A 13,819-nucleotide genomic window follows, 5' to 3' on the forward strand; every position below is an offset into this window, starting at 1 on the left:
ATACTATAATAACTTTGAACCAAACTTCAAAAGCAAAACATTAGCAAGAGCAATACAATAACTTAAGAACAAGAACGAACAGATACGATATAGACCTAAATTCAGTTGCAAGAGTTGTTCAAGGAAAGGTAAGGAAGGAGAAACAAAAAAAGAACATTGACATAGAAATAAATCCAATAATAATGCGAACCAAATTTCAAAAGCAAATACGATACAGATCTCTACAACAAAGGCAGATACAGCAAACACAACAAAAAATCGGATTGATTCTTGGATTGCCTCAAAAGACGGGGATTTTTTTCAACGCGGAACCCTTATGCTGGGTGAAGCATGGAGGAAAGTCGTAGCTAAAGATGGACAATACTTTGAATGAAATACTTGTACCAACTTCACTGAATAAAGCTTCAAAGTCACAAAAACACCTCAAAACTTAATTGTACCCCCAAATAGAAAGTCATTCACAATAGTTACTCTTCGACAGTTACATCTACGTAAGACGTGGTGTAACATGAGGACGCGACGCGTCATAGATGAAAGCTTAGCCTGCCCCCAGAGTTCACTGCCGCATGGTCTGCACTTGATGGTTACCGAGTGGCCGCAATCGCGCGCTCAATAACCACCAAACAGCCGGGAGCGAGCGGCGCCGCTCGCCCAGCTGTGAACTCTGCGGACAGCTCTACATTGAGCTCTCTCCAGAGTATGCGGAAAACTGCCCGCACCTCATCTTACAGTATGCGGGTTTTCATTTTTTTTTGTATAATAGCACATGAATAAGACTACATAGTCTTAGCGAAGTCGTTTTCTATCAGTTTTATCTTATTTTCTTTCTAGGGTGTCTCTAAGACCATAGTTTATACGGATTTGAATTTTGACCCATTTTTTGTACATTTGCGTACGATTTCCATCTTCCTTAGTCGCAATACGGAGAGAACCCTTCATTACTCCAGAAGCTTCTCCTGATTTCAGGGCATCTCCTCAAAGGCCAGTTTACAAGAATTGGATCTTTATTTTTGTGTAATTGTGCCTAATTAGCTTACCTATAGTACGCATCTTGGACTTTTACTACGATTCCGGTTATATTAAACGCTAATCATGCACAGTTATCATACATGCGATAGTAGGAGCTGGTGCTCCGGCCTCCTTCACTTTTGGACGATTGGGAAAGGGATCCTATTCGCTTCATCCTCATCTCAGCACTCCAAGAGCTAGATCCCTTTCACCCAAGGAGAGTCCTTCTCCTCCTTATCGCACCTATGCCAATTATACAAAAATGGGATAGAAATTGAATCCCTACAAGCTAGGATTTTATCGGCAATTATGAAAAGCAAGAAAAAAGTTCCGGGAGGTTTTCCGTACAGAGAGAGCTCTATGCACACCTTCATCGAGGACGTGTTGTGTCACCATGTTATAAAACGTTTTACCTACTGTACGTCCAACTGTTTTCTTATCGTCAAAAGAACGATGTGGTTGTCAACCGAAAATTTTTTCCATTGAAGTTAAAGTGTTGATGAAGACTTGAACGATCGCAGAATTGCTAGAATCACAGCAAAAACTATTCCGAATAATTAACTTGGATTTTGAAATTGCTGTCAGTCTTCACCAGTTCTAAACCCTAATGCAAACCAAGTCTTTCATCCCGCCGGGGTCGATAAATTGGTACCAGACTTGTTTGAGAAGATAAAAACACTGACTTGATTGTCGGCTGGCCCCCGCAAGTCATTGTATAGGCCAACACGCGTTCCAAAACCTCAACGATTACGAACTGCAGTGAAACCCGTTGGAGCATCCCAAGTGGATTGGTCGCAAGTGACTTTATTCTTTGTCCTTTCTATCTTTCACCAGCTGTACAACAAGTAACCATTCTTTTGCACCTTACAAATATTTCGGCTTCGACGGAAATCGAACCTTTTCCTGCGAATGACAGGAATTTGTCAAGGAAATAATCGCAAAAAATTCAACTAGCAAAAATGTGTTACGTACATGTTGTTCGTAGATGGACGAAGGCGTGGAAGGTCAAGAAGTTGTTTTAATCAGGCAAAGAGGGTCTCTCGTTATCTCACTGATATGCTTGATCTCGCTTGTGGTTACATTAGCTTAAAGGCATCACCCCACAAGGCTGGCGCGCTCCAGTCAAACTCCTTGTGGAAAATAGCGCACCGGAACGCTCGAAGCCGTATCTTCCGGGCCGTTTCTTACGCCAATTAGGAAGAAATGGACGGAATCACCCTCCTCCCCCACAATCTACAACAGCATATAGGCATGCTAGTAAACTAGTAAGTCAATGCTAGTAAGTGAACTGAAATAGAACAGCTAGAGGAAACTATTGCTTGAAGAGTGTTCACATGCGAAATCAAAGGTACACCGAACAGATCTGCAGTTGTAATGTGTATGCATTAGTCAAGCCAAGGAAATTTATATGAAGTTCTCAACATCTTATCGCTTGTCGATGCTTACCAACGACGAAGCCTTTCAGTACAACAGCAGTTCGTGGAGGGAGTCCGACCTTTCCAATATTTCTAACTATCGAGCAGTCAGGGAGTACTTCTGGAGTTGTTTCGCACGCTGAGAATTAATTCAGCACATAAATCAAATAGCTGAAATGTTCTCAAAAAAGAAAATGAAATCAGCCAAAACTGCTTCTTGTGGCTAACTTAACTCCTCTATGTCATTCAGTAAAGTTGCAGTAGAGGGTACGGACAACCCTTCATTGCGATTACCTATCGTAGACGAAAGCTTAACAACACTCACCACTAAATGTTCAAGACGAAACTTGTAGAAACCAAGAACACCGATCGACGGTGATGATAAGTGGTACACTTACTCGAGCAGGATAACGGCAGCTTTAGGAATCATAGGGGAATGTAGCACTTATGAAACATAACATTGTCCTCGTTGCTCAAAAATGTCCTTTTTGATATTTAGTTTTCGAAAAACAACAGCAAGAAACGACTCTTCTTCGAAAAGAAACCTACAACGTCAAGATAACTTGACAAGAAAAAAGGCAATGAAAAGAAGTAAGCAGTGAAACCCCCACACATGGCCGACAAGACAAGCAACATGCAGGATAAATTCAGCAGTAATTGTTAAGCCTATCTGCAGTTTTTAATCACCCTTATTAATTAAATCAACTCACGAACGCAGACGTATTATCAGACAGGGGTAAAAGGAAAAGTGAAATCATGAATTACTAAGGTGAACTAGGCGAACATCTGCAATTGCGGTAAAAGTGTCGCACTTTTCGAATAAATGAAAATTCTTTGGTGAAGTATGATGCATCTTCAGATCTTCTAGTTTCTGATATGCCATGAGTGATCAGCATATCCCTGTTGTTGACTTGCCCTTGATTTTCTTCACCTTCACAGAAACTGCACTACTTTCTTGTGAGTAGGAGAATATTTGGGTTCAAAGCTAGAGAAATCAAATGCTTCGGTCGTTCACTATACATCCACTCTCCGGTAACACGGGCTCAGTATTGCATTGCCTCTACTCTGCAGCATTTTCAAGCTTTCTTTTCGTTGTTTCTAATTCATGCATTTAGTGACTCATAGTCTCCTTCGCACGTTTAACAGCGGGGCGAATCGAATCCGGATTGATTGGACGGGTTGTTCCTCGAAGCGTCATAGACAGAGACGTCCCAGAGTCTTTCTTTGATTTCGTAGCTGAATCTGTTGTTTCTTGTTGTAGGTGTAGTTTTATCGCGACTTCTAGCGAACCCTTACTAGTCTCTTGTATTAGTATATCCTTACTGATTGCATAAGACAAAAGCTTCACACTCCGAAAAATTGTTTTCATTTTTTCTTATCGTTTCATGTATATGAAGCCGCTTACACCAAGTTAAGATGTGCGATTAGCCTTTGTTTGGACTGCATAATATCGAAGCAGATTTTGGAACAATGCTCGTAAAATGCCTCTCGAAAATTTGCATTATGCATCTGAAGGATAAAGGAGGTTAAAACGTATGGCGTTAATCAATCCTCTGGCGATGTGCCTGTATGTTCTACTTCAACTCAGAAAGGTTTGGGGTTTATGAACGTGTGTGCAACCTATACTATGACCTGTTGTCCATGTATGAAGTCAGTGTTTTTAACTTCCCAGAGAAGTCTGGGAGTATTTGTAGTCCCAGATGAATGGAGGACTTGGTTGGCTCTAGAGCGATTACGAACCATCAATCGTGCACTGCCCGCAGAAGCTCTTACGGAGAAGTTGGCAGATTTTTTTTTTGTTTGAAATGCTTGTTTATTGCGTGCTTAGTGATTTTTCTCCGTACTGTGCGATTCTCCGCATCAAGAAATAAATAACGATGCGTTATCATTATCCAATAAGGATGCTAGTAATGCGCACTAAAGCCGTGCGCTGTAACATTCTACAAGTCACCCAGGGAAGAACGAGTCTACGTATTTTCGAAAATTAAAGCCATTCGTCGCGTATCCAGTGGTAGCTCCTTCAATCAAAAACCCACGATCTCCTGTCCATCCATTGGCAAACCTGCAGTAGCCTTGTATGACGTGATCGTCGCTTAACTTCAACTTCGGTGTGGAGGCCACTCACTAGCTGCGCTGCTGTGAGACTCTTGCAGTCACCCACAAACGGTTGAAAACCGCGTTGCTCGTGACTGGTCGATTGCGTCATATTACAGCACGAAAATCGAATGTAGATCAACACGTTCCAGGCTTCTGCAAATATATGAGTTGGCTAAGGAATCTGCAAGGGCAACTTTCTGAGCTAGCCAGTGAAGTCCTCAGCGAAGCGACAGATGAAGTCCCTGATCCTGAGTCCGAATTACAGGTAGTGCTTCCTTTTTCTTTTTTTTTTCTTTTTTTTTCTGAAATATCAGGATAGTATATATTAGACTACCAGTGAGACGCTACATCAGCATAATTTCATTGAGTTCTTTAATTTACAAAGCTTTTTTCATAGGTACACGACTCTTAAAGGCAGCATATCGCGTAACTGACAATGTTGTGGTATTTATGGGAGAATATGTTATAAGTCAAAACGATATGAAGCCAGCACGGTTGCGTGAGCGGTTGCGCTCGAAGCGGTGCGGTGAACAGCAGCGGTTAGGATCGAGTGAGGACCCCTGCTACCATCGTTCATTGCTGCATTTGCGATGGTCCCACCTTGATTTCAACCGCCAGCTCTAACACGCCGCTTCCAGTGCAACCGTTTTCGCAACTGCACCGTGCTTCATGTCGTTTGGACCTGACTATAGAGATCGTAGCATAGATTACGAGTATGAGCGCATCCCTGCCCAATTCCTCTGGTGATCCACAAAAACGACGTGGGAACCGGCGTTTGTTCCCACGAAGTATGTAAAAACGCGGTATCCTTACGCACGCACAGCATCCACAAAGGAGCGGTCAAAGATCAATAAGGTCTCCTCGACAGACTATTCACGTAAAACCAATGAATAAGCTGCTGGGGAGACTAGAGTGTGTTCAAGGGCGCGTCCAAACGCACTTCGTAGTATACACCGTTCTCTAACGCCTTTTTCAGGACGATCAGGAGCAATTGAGTAGGGCCACGCTAATTTCTTTTCCCAATCTGTAGTCCGTACTCCATCTTTGCCCACAGAGACTCCAACATCGTCAGTTTCGCGATACGCTGCCTTTAACTGAATAGTGGCATTCTGCTCTAAACTGATGAGAATAGCCGTAGGCATGTTTTTATTTTCGTTAGTTGGTCGCTGCGCGCAGCTGGCACAATCTTCCGGGAACTTTCCCAGGTATGTCGCTCGCTGTACTTTCATCCTGCGTCAAAGTTTTCTGTTCCCACTGGTTTTATCTATGTATTAAAGGTGTTTTGCGCATTGTATGCTAAAAAGAGTAAAATTCATACATATCATGCAGCTTGATAATTTCTCCGCCTTCCTTCATCTACCTCTCGTCCTTTTACATTTTCTCTCCTCTTTATTTCAACTGCTATTCGTAGCACGGATACTGTTGAATAAAAACGCGCAGTGTAAATTTGAACTTCTTCAGCACCATAGATTTGTTGTGTTTACAACGAGGAGTACAATGTGAGTTTTAAAAGAATGTCCTTACTCACAGTACAGTTTGCCAAAAGCATTTGAATACATAGTTAAGGTTTCCCCCGCTTGAGGTTGTGCTTTTTTGAAGAGGAAGATTTTTTTTTATCATCCCCCGCAACCAACTAATAAACCTACCTACTGGCAAAATATTTTAGGATAAATACTATTTAGAGGCAACAAAGAAAATACTCCACAATCAAGAGACAAAAGAAGTCCATAAATAATTTAAAGAAATCACAAAACTGTGGAAAAACTGTGGAAACTGGCCTTCCAACACAGCTTCATCGTATACTGTGTTCGAAATCTTACTACGTGGTGACTGGTGCTTAATCCCGTTATGGCTAAGAGGGAATCGTAAGGTTGTACATATTGGAAAAATTGTTCTGCTCAAAGCTATATTAGTGGCTGCGCTGACTTTACTTGTGCACGATCACTGTCCGCGTAGATGTACCAACTTTTCTCTCAATGTATCAAGATAACTGGAGAAGGGATGAAGGTAAACATGCAAGCTGTGCAGCTAGTGAACCTCAGGATTAGACAATTAAACCGGAGCTCACCGCAGGAAGGACAGTCAGGACTACGCGGACTTCTATGCATACATGTGTGTGTGTGTGCGCGCGCGTCTGCGTCTGCGTGCGTGCGCCCGCTCATCTTTCCCCAATCGTCGTTTATGAAAAAAAGTGGCGTGAGAATCGCTTTAGTTCCTATGAAGTGCGCTAAAATACGCTTCTATGTACACGTTCTGGTCCCTCGGCAGGCTAGTAATTTGTCTCACTTGAATAGGCTGGTGAAAAGAATTAACTAATCTTTGACTGCTCGTATTGAATGAGACGCGTGCAGAAGGGTGGCGCGTAAGGCACAGGCTGTAAGTTCTGCACCACTTCAAAATCGTGATACGCTGCCTTTAAGCTCCGGTATTTCCTCATCCCAGTATCCTTAACTGCATGGGTCGGGATGAAACTCCTGCAGAAGTTGTGCGTGTAAATAGGGTCCCATCGGATTTTCGATCATGGCTCGGCTGAGCAACCAGCGATGAGCGTATCCTGTAAGGATATTCACATTTGTTGCTACCTAATTAGCTAACTCTGCATATCTATCGCTAATCAGACGCTGCATCACTGGCTGAGATATAATTCACTGGCTACTAAATTGTTTTGCAAAATCAGGCACATCCACTGGAATTTTGTTCCGTATATAAAAATTTTCGTTGAAAACAGGAACCACTACAGCTTTCAAAGTGACGGAAATGAAGACTATCGTAATCCTGCAAGTCTAAAGCTTTTTTGTAGCATAATTTATTCCCGAACAGGGGGACCTTCTGTGTCTCTAACTTCAGAAAAGAAAAAAAGTTTATCTGATAAAACTTTCTGAAGGTAGTATCTGGGCAAAATGCGCTCCCGTTCTCTTTTAAAACATCATACAAAATGATATGCCTTTCTAGCTACACTAATCCTTAATTTATTCGATACAACTCACACGTTTTATCGAGTAAATTAAGCAATTACAACTACAGCAGCAAACTGCAAGTCACACTCACCATTCTTCTTTACATATCATGATACATAATAACGAGCTTAGTCCGTGTGTGTATGCGCGCGCGTGTGTTTGTATGTGTGTCTGTGTGTGTTTGTGTGTGTGTGTGTGTCTGTGTGTGTGTGTGTGTGTGTCACGAAACTCGAAGAAAGGGGTGCGACGGGTCCCACTGCGTTGGATAGGTGCGCCGGTGCCAGATAGCTATAAAATGGGGTGCGACGGGTCCACCGGCGACCGGCGCCAGATAACTACAAAATTGGGTGGAACGGCTCCCGCAGTGTCGAAATGGTGCGCAATAACTTCATGTACATGTCGCAAAAGATGAATGGTTGCAGCCGTTTCATAGCCGTGGCCACTGGGCGCGTTGCTTTTCACCTTTATGCCTTCTCCGCATGTCTATTCCCTTCTTCGTTCGCCTCAAGTTGGTAGCATCCCGTTTTCAGAAAGTGGAAAAGCGCATGCAAACGGCTGCTTAAATAGTAGCAAGCAGTTTACATGATCTGACGTAGAATGTTAAATGGTAGCAAACAGTTTACGTGATCTGACGTAGAATGTTATCTTTATCAGTAGGATATTGTGTTTCACGTTTCATTGTTTGAGAACTGTTCGGGGGAAACAGGAGGAAACCCTATATTTCGAATAATAATATTATTTTTTTCTATAATATATTGATAAGAAGTGTTTGAAGCTGAAGTTCGAATGTTCTCCAAATGTAGAACTGACGCTTTTAGAAAGATGAAATCTTTCGCTTTCAGTTATAGTACAAAAAAAGAAGGAAGATTATGGAGATACACGAGTCCAATTTTATAGAAAACGGCACTAGTATTAATTTTCGTTGGTCAGTGAAGCGAGCGAAGCAAACACTACAGAAAGTCTGAAGTTCGGCTTTAGCCTGACGTTCAGATTGGTTTCCTTATAACTATATGGTTCTTTGCGTCTCTCTGTCCAGAAGATCTAAGACGGTGATCTACATCCATAAACGACTCGAGCGTGGTTTCGCCGAGGTGTTTTCGCCTACCTCCTGGCATACCCACCGAAAATGTCTCGGAGGCAATCGTTGTGAATCGTCCAGGAGCCTCTTTACCATTACCCCCTCCCTCGGATTACCATTTCTTCCTATCCCCAACGTCATCTGGATTGTCGAGGCTTCCAAACCCGCGACAACATCAAAGAAGTACTCGTATAGAGAGAGAGAGAGAGAGAGAGAGAGAGAGAGAGAGAGTGAGTGAGAGAGATACTTTAGATAATTCACAGTTAAAAGAAAAGTGCACGGCGTCAATCTATTCCTATGGGAATGCGCCTATGCGTTGGGCTTCAACTCAGACTTCGTTTGAGGTTTAAGAACGCGCGTGCACCTTTACAATGACTTGTGGTGGCTTGCCGAGGAGTCTAGTCAGTGTTTCTGTCCTTCCAGAGAAGTTTGGCACCAATTAATCGACCCTGAAGAGATGAAAAGCTTGGTTGGCACTGAGCTGGTTTCGAACCGCCGATCGATCGCACAGTCATAGGGGAATCTCTTACAGACTGCGCCCGAGACTCCTCCCAAATAAGTCTGTTAGCGTAAGTAGTTTGCGCTAGGGCGGGTGTAGTGCAGTTGGTTAGAGTTTCCGCTGCCTGCGCGATCGATCAGAGGTTCGAAACCGCCATAGTGCTCACCAAGACTTTCACCCCTCCGGGGCCGATAAATTGGTACTAGACTTGTCTGGGAGGATAAAACCACATGACCTGACACACCGGCTAGCCCCCGCAGTTCAGTTATAGTTCTATAGTTGTTATGGTATAGCTCAGTTACATGTTCCTAAACCTCGAACGATTCTGAATTGAAGTGAACGTCGTGGCGCATCCAGAGCGGATTGATTAACGCTAGACACTTTATCCTTTAATTCATAATTATAGTTAAAAATTGTAAGATAGATAAAAATATTGTCAATTTGTCCGAGAAATTTTGTCTCAAGCTAATAGTAATTCATGAACATTCTTACTCACTGACTTCATCATTAGACCTTTTGTAACCTCGCAATGCTTTCTCATGTTAGTACTTGAGCTTTGAAAAAAGACCGATGGGGGCTTCGTTTTTTAAAGAATATCATTTAAACCAGCATCTGTTTCTGTTTCAAGTATGAATCGCACTAAAATGCTAAAGTAGCAGCAAAGGATAAATAATCTTGCAAATCATACTGCTGCACCCAATCGTTTTGGTAGAAACTTGTGAAAACTGAAATTGAAAAGAGTTAAAATTACAAATTGTAACAGCCTTATCCTATTACAACTGCAAGATGTAAATCCAGTTTAGTATGAGGTATGCATGTAGGTGTAGGTAAACGTGAAGTGGAGTGTACACTGTGCTTGGTAGCTCTCTTCTTAGAAATAGAAATGTAGCGGAGAAAAGTAGCAAGTTTCCAGGATTGGCTTATTCAGCTGCCTTTGTCTTCCTTCAGTAGTCATTTTTCCAGTTTTTTTTAAGGCAAATTACTGTGAATATTCTCTAATTCCCTTGCAGTTGTTTCTAACCACTTCCTACGTGAAAATATGGACTTTCAAATAAGTAACTCATGATAACTGTTTTTTCGCTGTACCTTTTCCTTCGCTAGTATAACAATTTAAAGCCATCACACCACGCCAAATCTGGAGTGGTACGGATTTCAGGTTGAGAGTTCCTATACGGGGTCGTAGATTATGAAGAGGAAGGTGATTCCGTCTATTTCCTAATTGCCGTAAAAAACGGCAAGGAAGATGCGGCGCGTGCACAAGGCTGGCGCGTACCAATCGAACTCGCTGTAGAAAATAGCGCGCCGGAATGCATGAAGCCGTATCTTCTGGGCCGTTTTTTACGGCAATTAAGAAGAAATAGACGGAATCACCCGTCTCTGCATAATCTACGACTCCATACAGGCATAACCCACACCAAAACCTAAAACGAAACCCGCACCACCCCAGATTCGTGGGGTGGTGCCTTTAACCCTCATATGTGGTGTTATAACGCTTCGGTGCTTCATGCAAATTTCATCACCTGCAAATTATTTTAGCCAACACTCTATCGTAGCACCTGAATTGATCCCATAGTTACGGCTGGAAAAAACTTTCAGGTTGCCAAGAAAAAACTTGCAGAAGCGGAACGCAATCTTCTCGTAGAGCAATCGAAAGTCGGTAAATTGGAAGAGAAAGTAGTTGAGCAGGAGCAGCACCTGTCAGCTTATCAAGTTGAAATTGATATGGTTACGGAACAGTACAAAACGATGTTATTATCAAGGGATGACGAAATCAAGAAGCTAAAGGTTGGGAAATATGTGTCCATTTAACAGATATGTCGTTGATTGCGTGAAATTTTTGTTGAAAAATTATAGACTGAATTAGAGCGTAAGCAGCTCAGTGCATGGTCGTCTACAGACGTTGACACGGGCAGCCTGGAGCAAACGGTAGCGGACTTGCAAAAGGAAGTGGCTCACTGGAAGTCAGTTGTGGAAACAGGCTCTAGAAAGGTGGTGGTATTTGCTTCTCATTATTTAAAAAAAAAACTCCAATATCTTTTCGAATTGATCAGAATAGTTAATGCAATGAAGGTACTGTAGCTTGGTCACAGCGTCTTGATCCCTGCTCCAGCAGTGGCTACGGCGAAGCGGTGGAGCCAACTGTTGAGATTGAAGTGGGACTAGGATTAGGAGCTACCAAAAGTGCCACCTAATTGGCTTCGCCGTGTCACATTAGCGTAGGCGATTACGTAACTGAGCCAGGTTTCAGGCGTGTTTTGAGTCGACTAATTCTAGTTAGAGACAGACAGACTTGTAATTCTAAATCTTTCCAAATTTGAGGGGACTTTTCCACCTTTCCTAATACTGAATATCCCATTTCTATGATTCCTAACAAATTAAATGATAGGAATTCGTTCTTTTACTCCATCTCTACTTAAAGGTTCTGTCATTTATTGTTTATATGTTCATAATTGTTAAAATGTCCGTGAAAGAGGGTAGTGTGGATCGTTATGCTCGTTACTTATTTAATTTAACAGCTCTCGGTGACACTGCTGTTATGTCGATTAACAAGAATTGAGTGTATTCTTAGTTTGTACCTCCAATTTGATTTGAGAATTCTATATAAGCGTGAAAAGGGTGCGAAGGAGGGACAGCAATACGGAGCCTAGGAGAAGTGCCGAGAGTCCGGGGTGCGTATCGTTAGGTACCCGCAGCCGATTATCTGCAGCCGCACAAGTGCCTGCAGAAGGATCTGTCGGTAGGCCAGATTTGGGGGCGGTGGTTAGGCACCCGCAGCCAATTATCTGCAGCCGAATAAGTGCCTGCAGAAGAGGTTGTCGGTAGGCCAGAGCAGGCACATCTTAGGCTACCTGTGATCATTAAGCCATGCCCATCCATCTCCATGTCAATGAGGTCACGTGTCGCGTTTGTATTGCAATAACGTGATGGAATTCACTTCGAGAAAGGTTCAAAGAACATAAAGGCAACAAAGTAGCGACATAGAAAGCGAAAAAAAAACATGGAAAATGAAAATGCAGAAAATGAAACAGAAACGTAGAAGATTTGTACAAGAATAAAACATCAGAAAACATTAATGAAGCTGAAAACAGAAACAGAATAAAAGTAAAATGTGTAAAACGAGAACCTGGTAGTTGCAGGATTTAGATTTGTGATTGAAAAATTATACAGAAGATAAAGATATATTTGTATTTATACAGTGTTTATACGGGGCATAAGGCAAACGCAGCGCAATGCTCTGCTGAGGCTATTAACTCCTGTGCAGCGTTATAAAAGATCGCCGTTGCCAGTCGTTTCCCCGAAGGATAGATTGTCGGTGAGGCTGCGGTTACCTAACGATACGCACCCACTCGATTTCCATTTCATCTGACTAGGCGACCTCTATTACCGGTTAGAAGATTAGGGTCAGTATGAATGGCTATCAACAGCAGCTTGGCACACAAAAAATGTTCTTTTTACGAAATTATAAACGTGTCGAAAAATACATAAGTGCAGACAACAATTGCAGGAACCGATATGTACACTCGACAACCGCTTAGCTAGTATATCACAACTGTACCCATTATGAATAGCTAGGTTGAAACAGAGACCAGGTGTTTACACCGTTGCGCTCGAATTGGCACGGCGAAGCTAAGAAAAAAGCGATTGGGATGATGACAAACCATCTGACTGAAGATAGACATGTCGTCCAAGAGCTGCTCGCGTTCGTACTTCGACATGCAACTGTGTCAGTGAACAATCCAACAGCACTTGACTGCGAATCTCATGTGTTGTTGCCTCATTTTAGAAGTCGTTTTACGCTCACATTTTCTCATAGTAGGGAGCAGATGACATTTTGTGTTTCCTGGCTTCCCTGGTTTTTTTTCCAGTTCTTTTTATTTTTTGCGAGTGAGTGAGGATGGGCTCCCATTTTGTTTCATAGGATGGAGTTATTCGAAATCACTAATCACCCTAAGTATAGATGCTTTCTTACTGACTAGACATTGTGCGCTTCTTCGTATGCTATTGAGATCTTAGCAAGAACAAAAAGGTAACGATCTTTCCGTCTTTCATTACTATAAGTTTTAAGTTGAGATTCGAACATCTCTTCCTCTCGTGGTAGATTTACCTTTCTTTGTAGGTCTCTTTTGCGGAAATGGAGGAACGTCTTGAGGAAGAACGAAGACGAAAAGAACAAGAAATTGCGTCTTTGGTTGAGATGCACACTCGAAACATGAATGAAATGAAGGAGATGTATGAAGAACGCATCTGCGCCCTAGAGGTTTGCTTAATCACGATTGACGTATTAGTTTTGTACACCCAAAAGTGTTCTTGATCAAAACGCAAAATTGAAGTCTGATCACGCTTAGAAGTGCCAGCAACACGGCATTGGTGATCGTGGAGGCGAGAGCTATAGCAGTTTATATTCAAACCTTACGGCCAAAGAGACGCGGGTTGCAGCGCTGTGCAAACGTTCCTCATAAAATTTGTTGTTCTTCAAACATCACCTCTTTTTTATAAACCTCGTTTAGTGTTCGTTCCAGCAAGTGGGGAAGATTTTTGCAGAGCGGTAGGAAAGTCTTGTGTTAGCATTTTCAGTGAAAAACGATGTGGGACGTTGATGTTGTTTGTTTTGTTTTGTTAAACTGCGATTTTCCTCATTTTCAGTTGTGTAAAACAGACTGATGGAGTTTTCGTATTATCAAAGGTAGTGACCTAGAAATTCATGTTTAGTTTTGGATATTCGTATGAGATAGCGTGCTGCGTACTGTGCATAGAATAGAAAATG

The 13,819-nt window shown here is 42.2% G+C and overlaps 1 protein-coding gene across 2 annotated transcripts in view; it reads left to right on the top strand.

The window, feature by feature from the left end:
• Positions 1 to 3,304: 3,304 nt before the first annotated feature.
• Positions 3,305 to 13,819, top strand: part of RB195_010440 (uncharacterized protein) — a gene marked incomplete at both ends in the record, with an annotated part of 53,964 nt that continues 43,449 nt past the window's right edge. The window contains 5 exons of one of the 2 annotated variants that reach the window (XM_064191442.1): positions 3,305 to 3,380; positions 4,670 to 4,785; positions 10,651 to 10,839; positions 10,909 to 11,043; positions 13,172 to 13,312. In XM_064191442.1, coding sequence (XP_064049024.1) covers positions 3,305 to 3,380; positions 4,670 to 4,785; positions 10,651 to 10,839; positions 10,909 to 11,043; positions 13,172 to 13,312 — 657 coding nt within the window. Of the gene's footprint in view, positions 3,381 to 4,669; positions 4,786 to 10,650; positions 10,840 to 10,908; positions 11,044 to 13,171; positions 13,313 to 13,819 lie in introns of those variants that run through there. The other variant, XM_064191441.1, reaches the window with a different exon arrangement.

Source organism: Necator americanus, chromosome III (genome assembly GCF_031761385.1).
Source record: "Necator americanus strain Aroian chromosome III, whole genome shotgun sequence".
Lineage (NCBI taxonomy): Eukaryota > Metazoa > Nematoda > Chromadorea > Rhabditida > Ancylostomatidae > Necator > Necator americanus.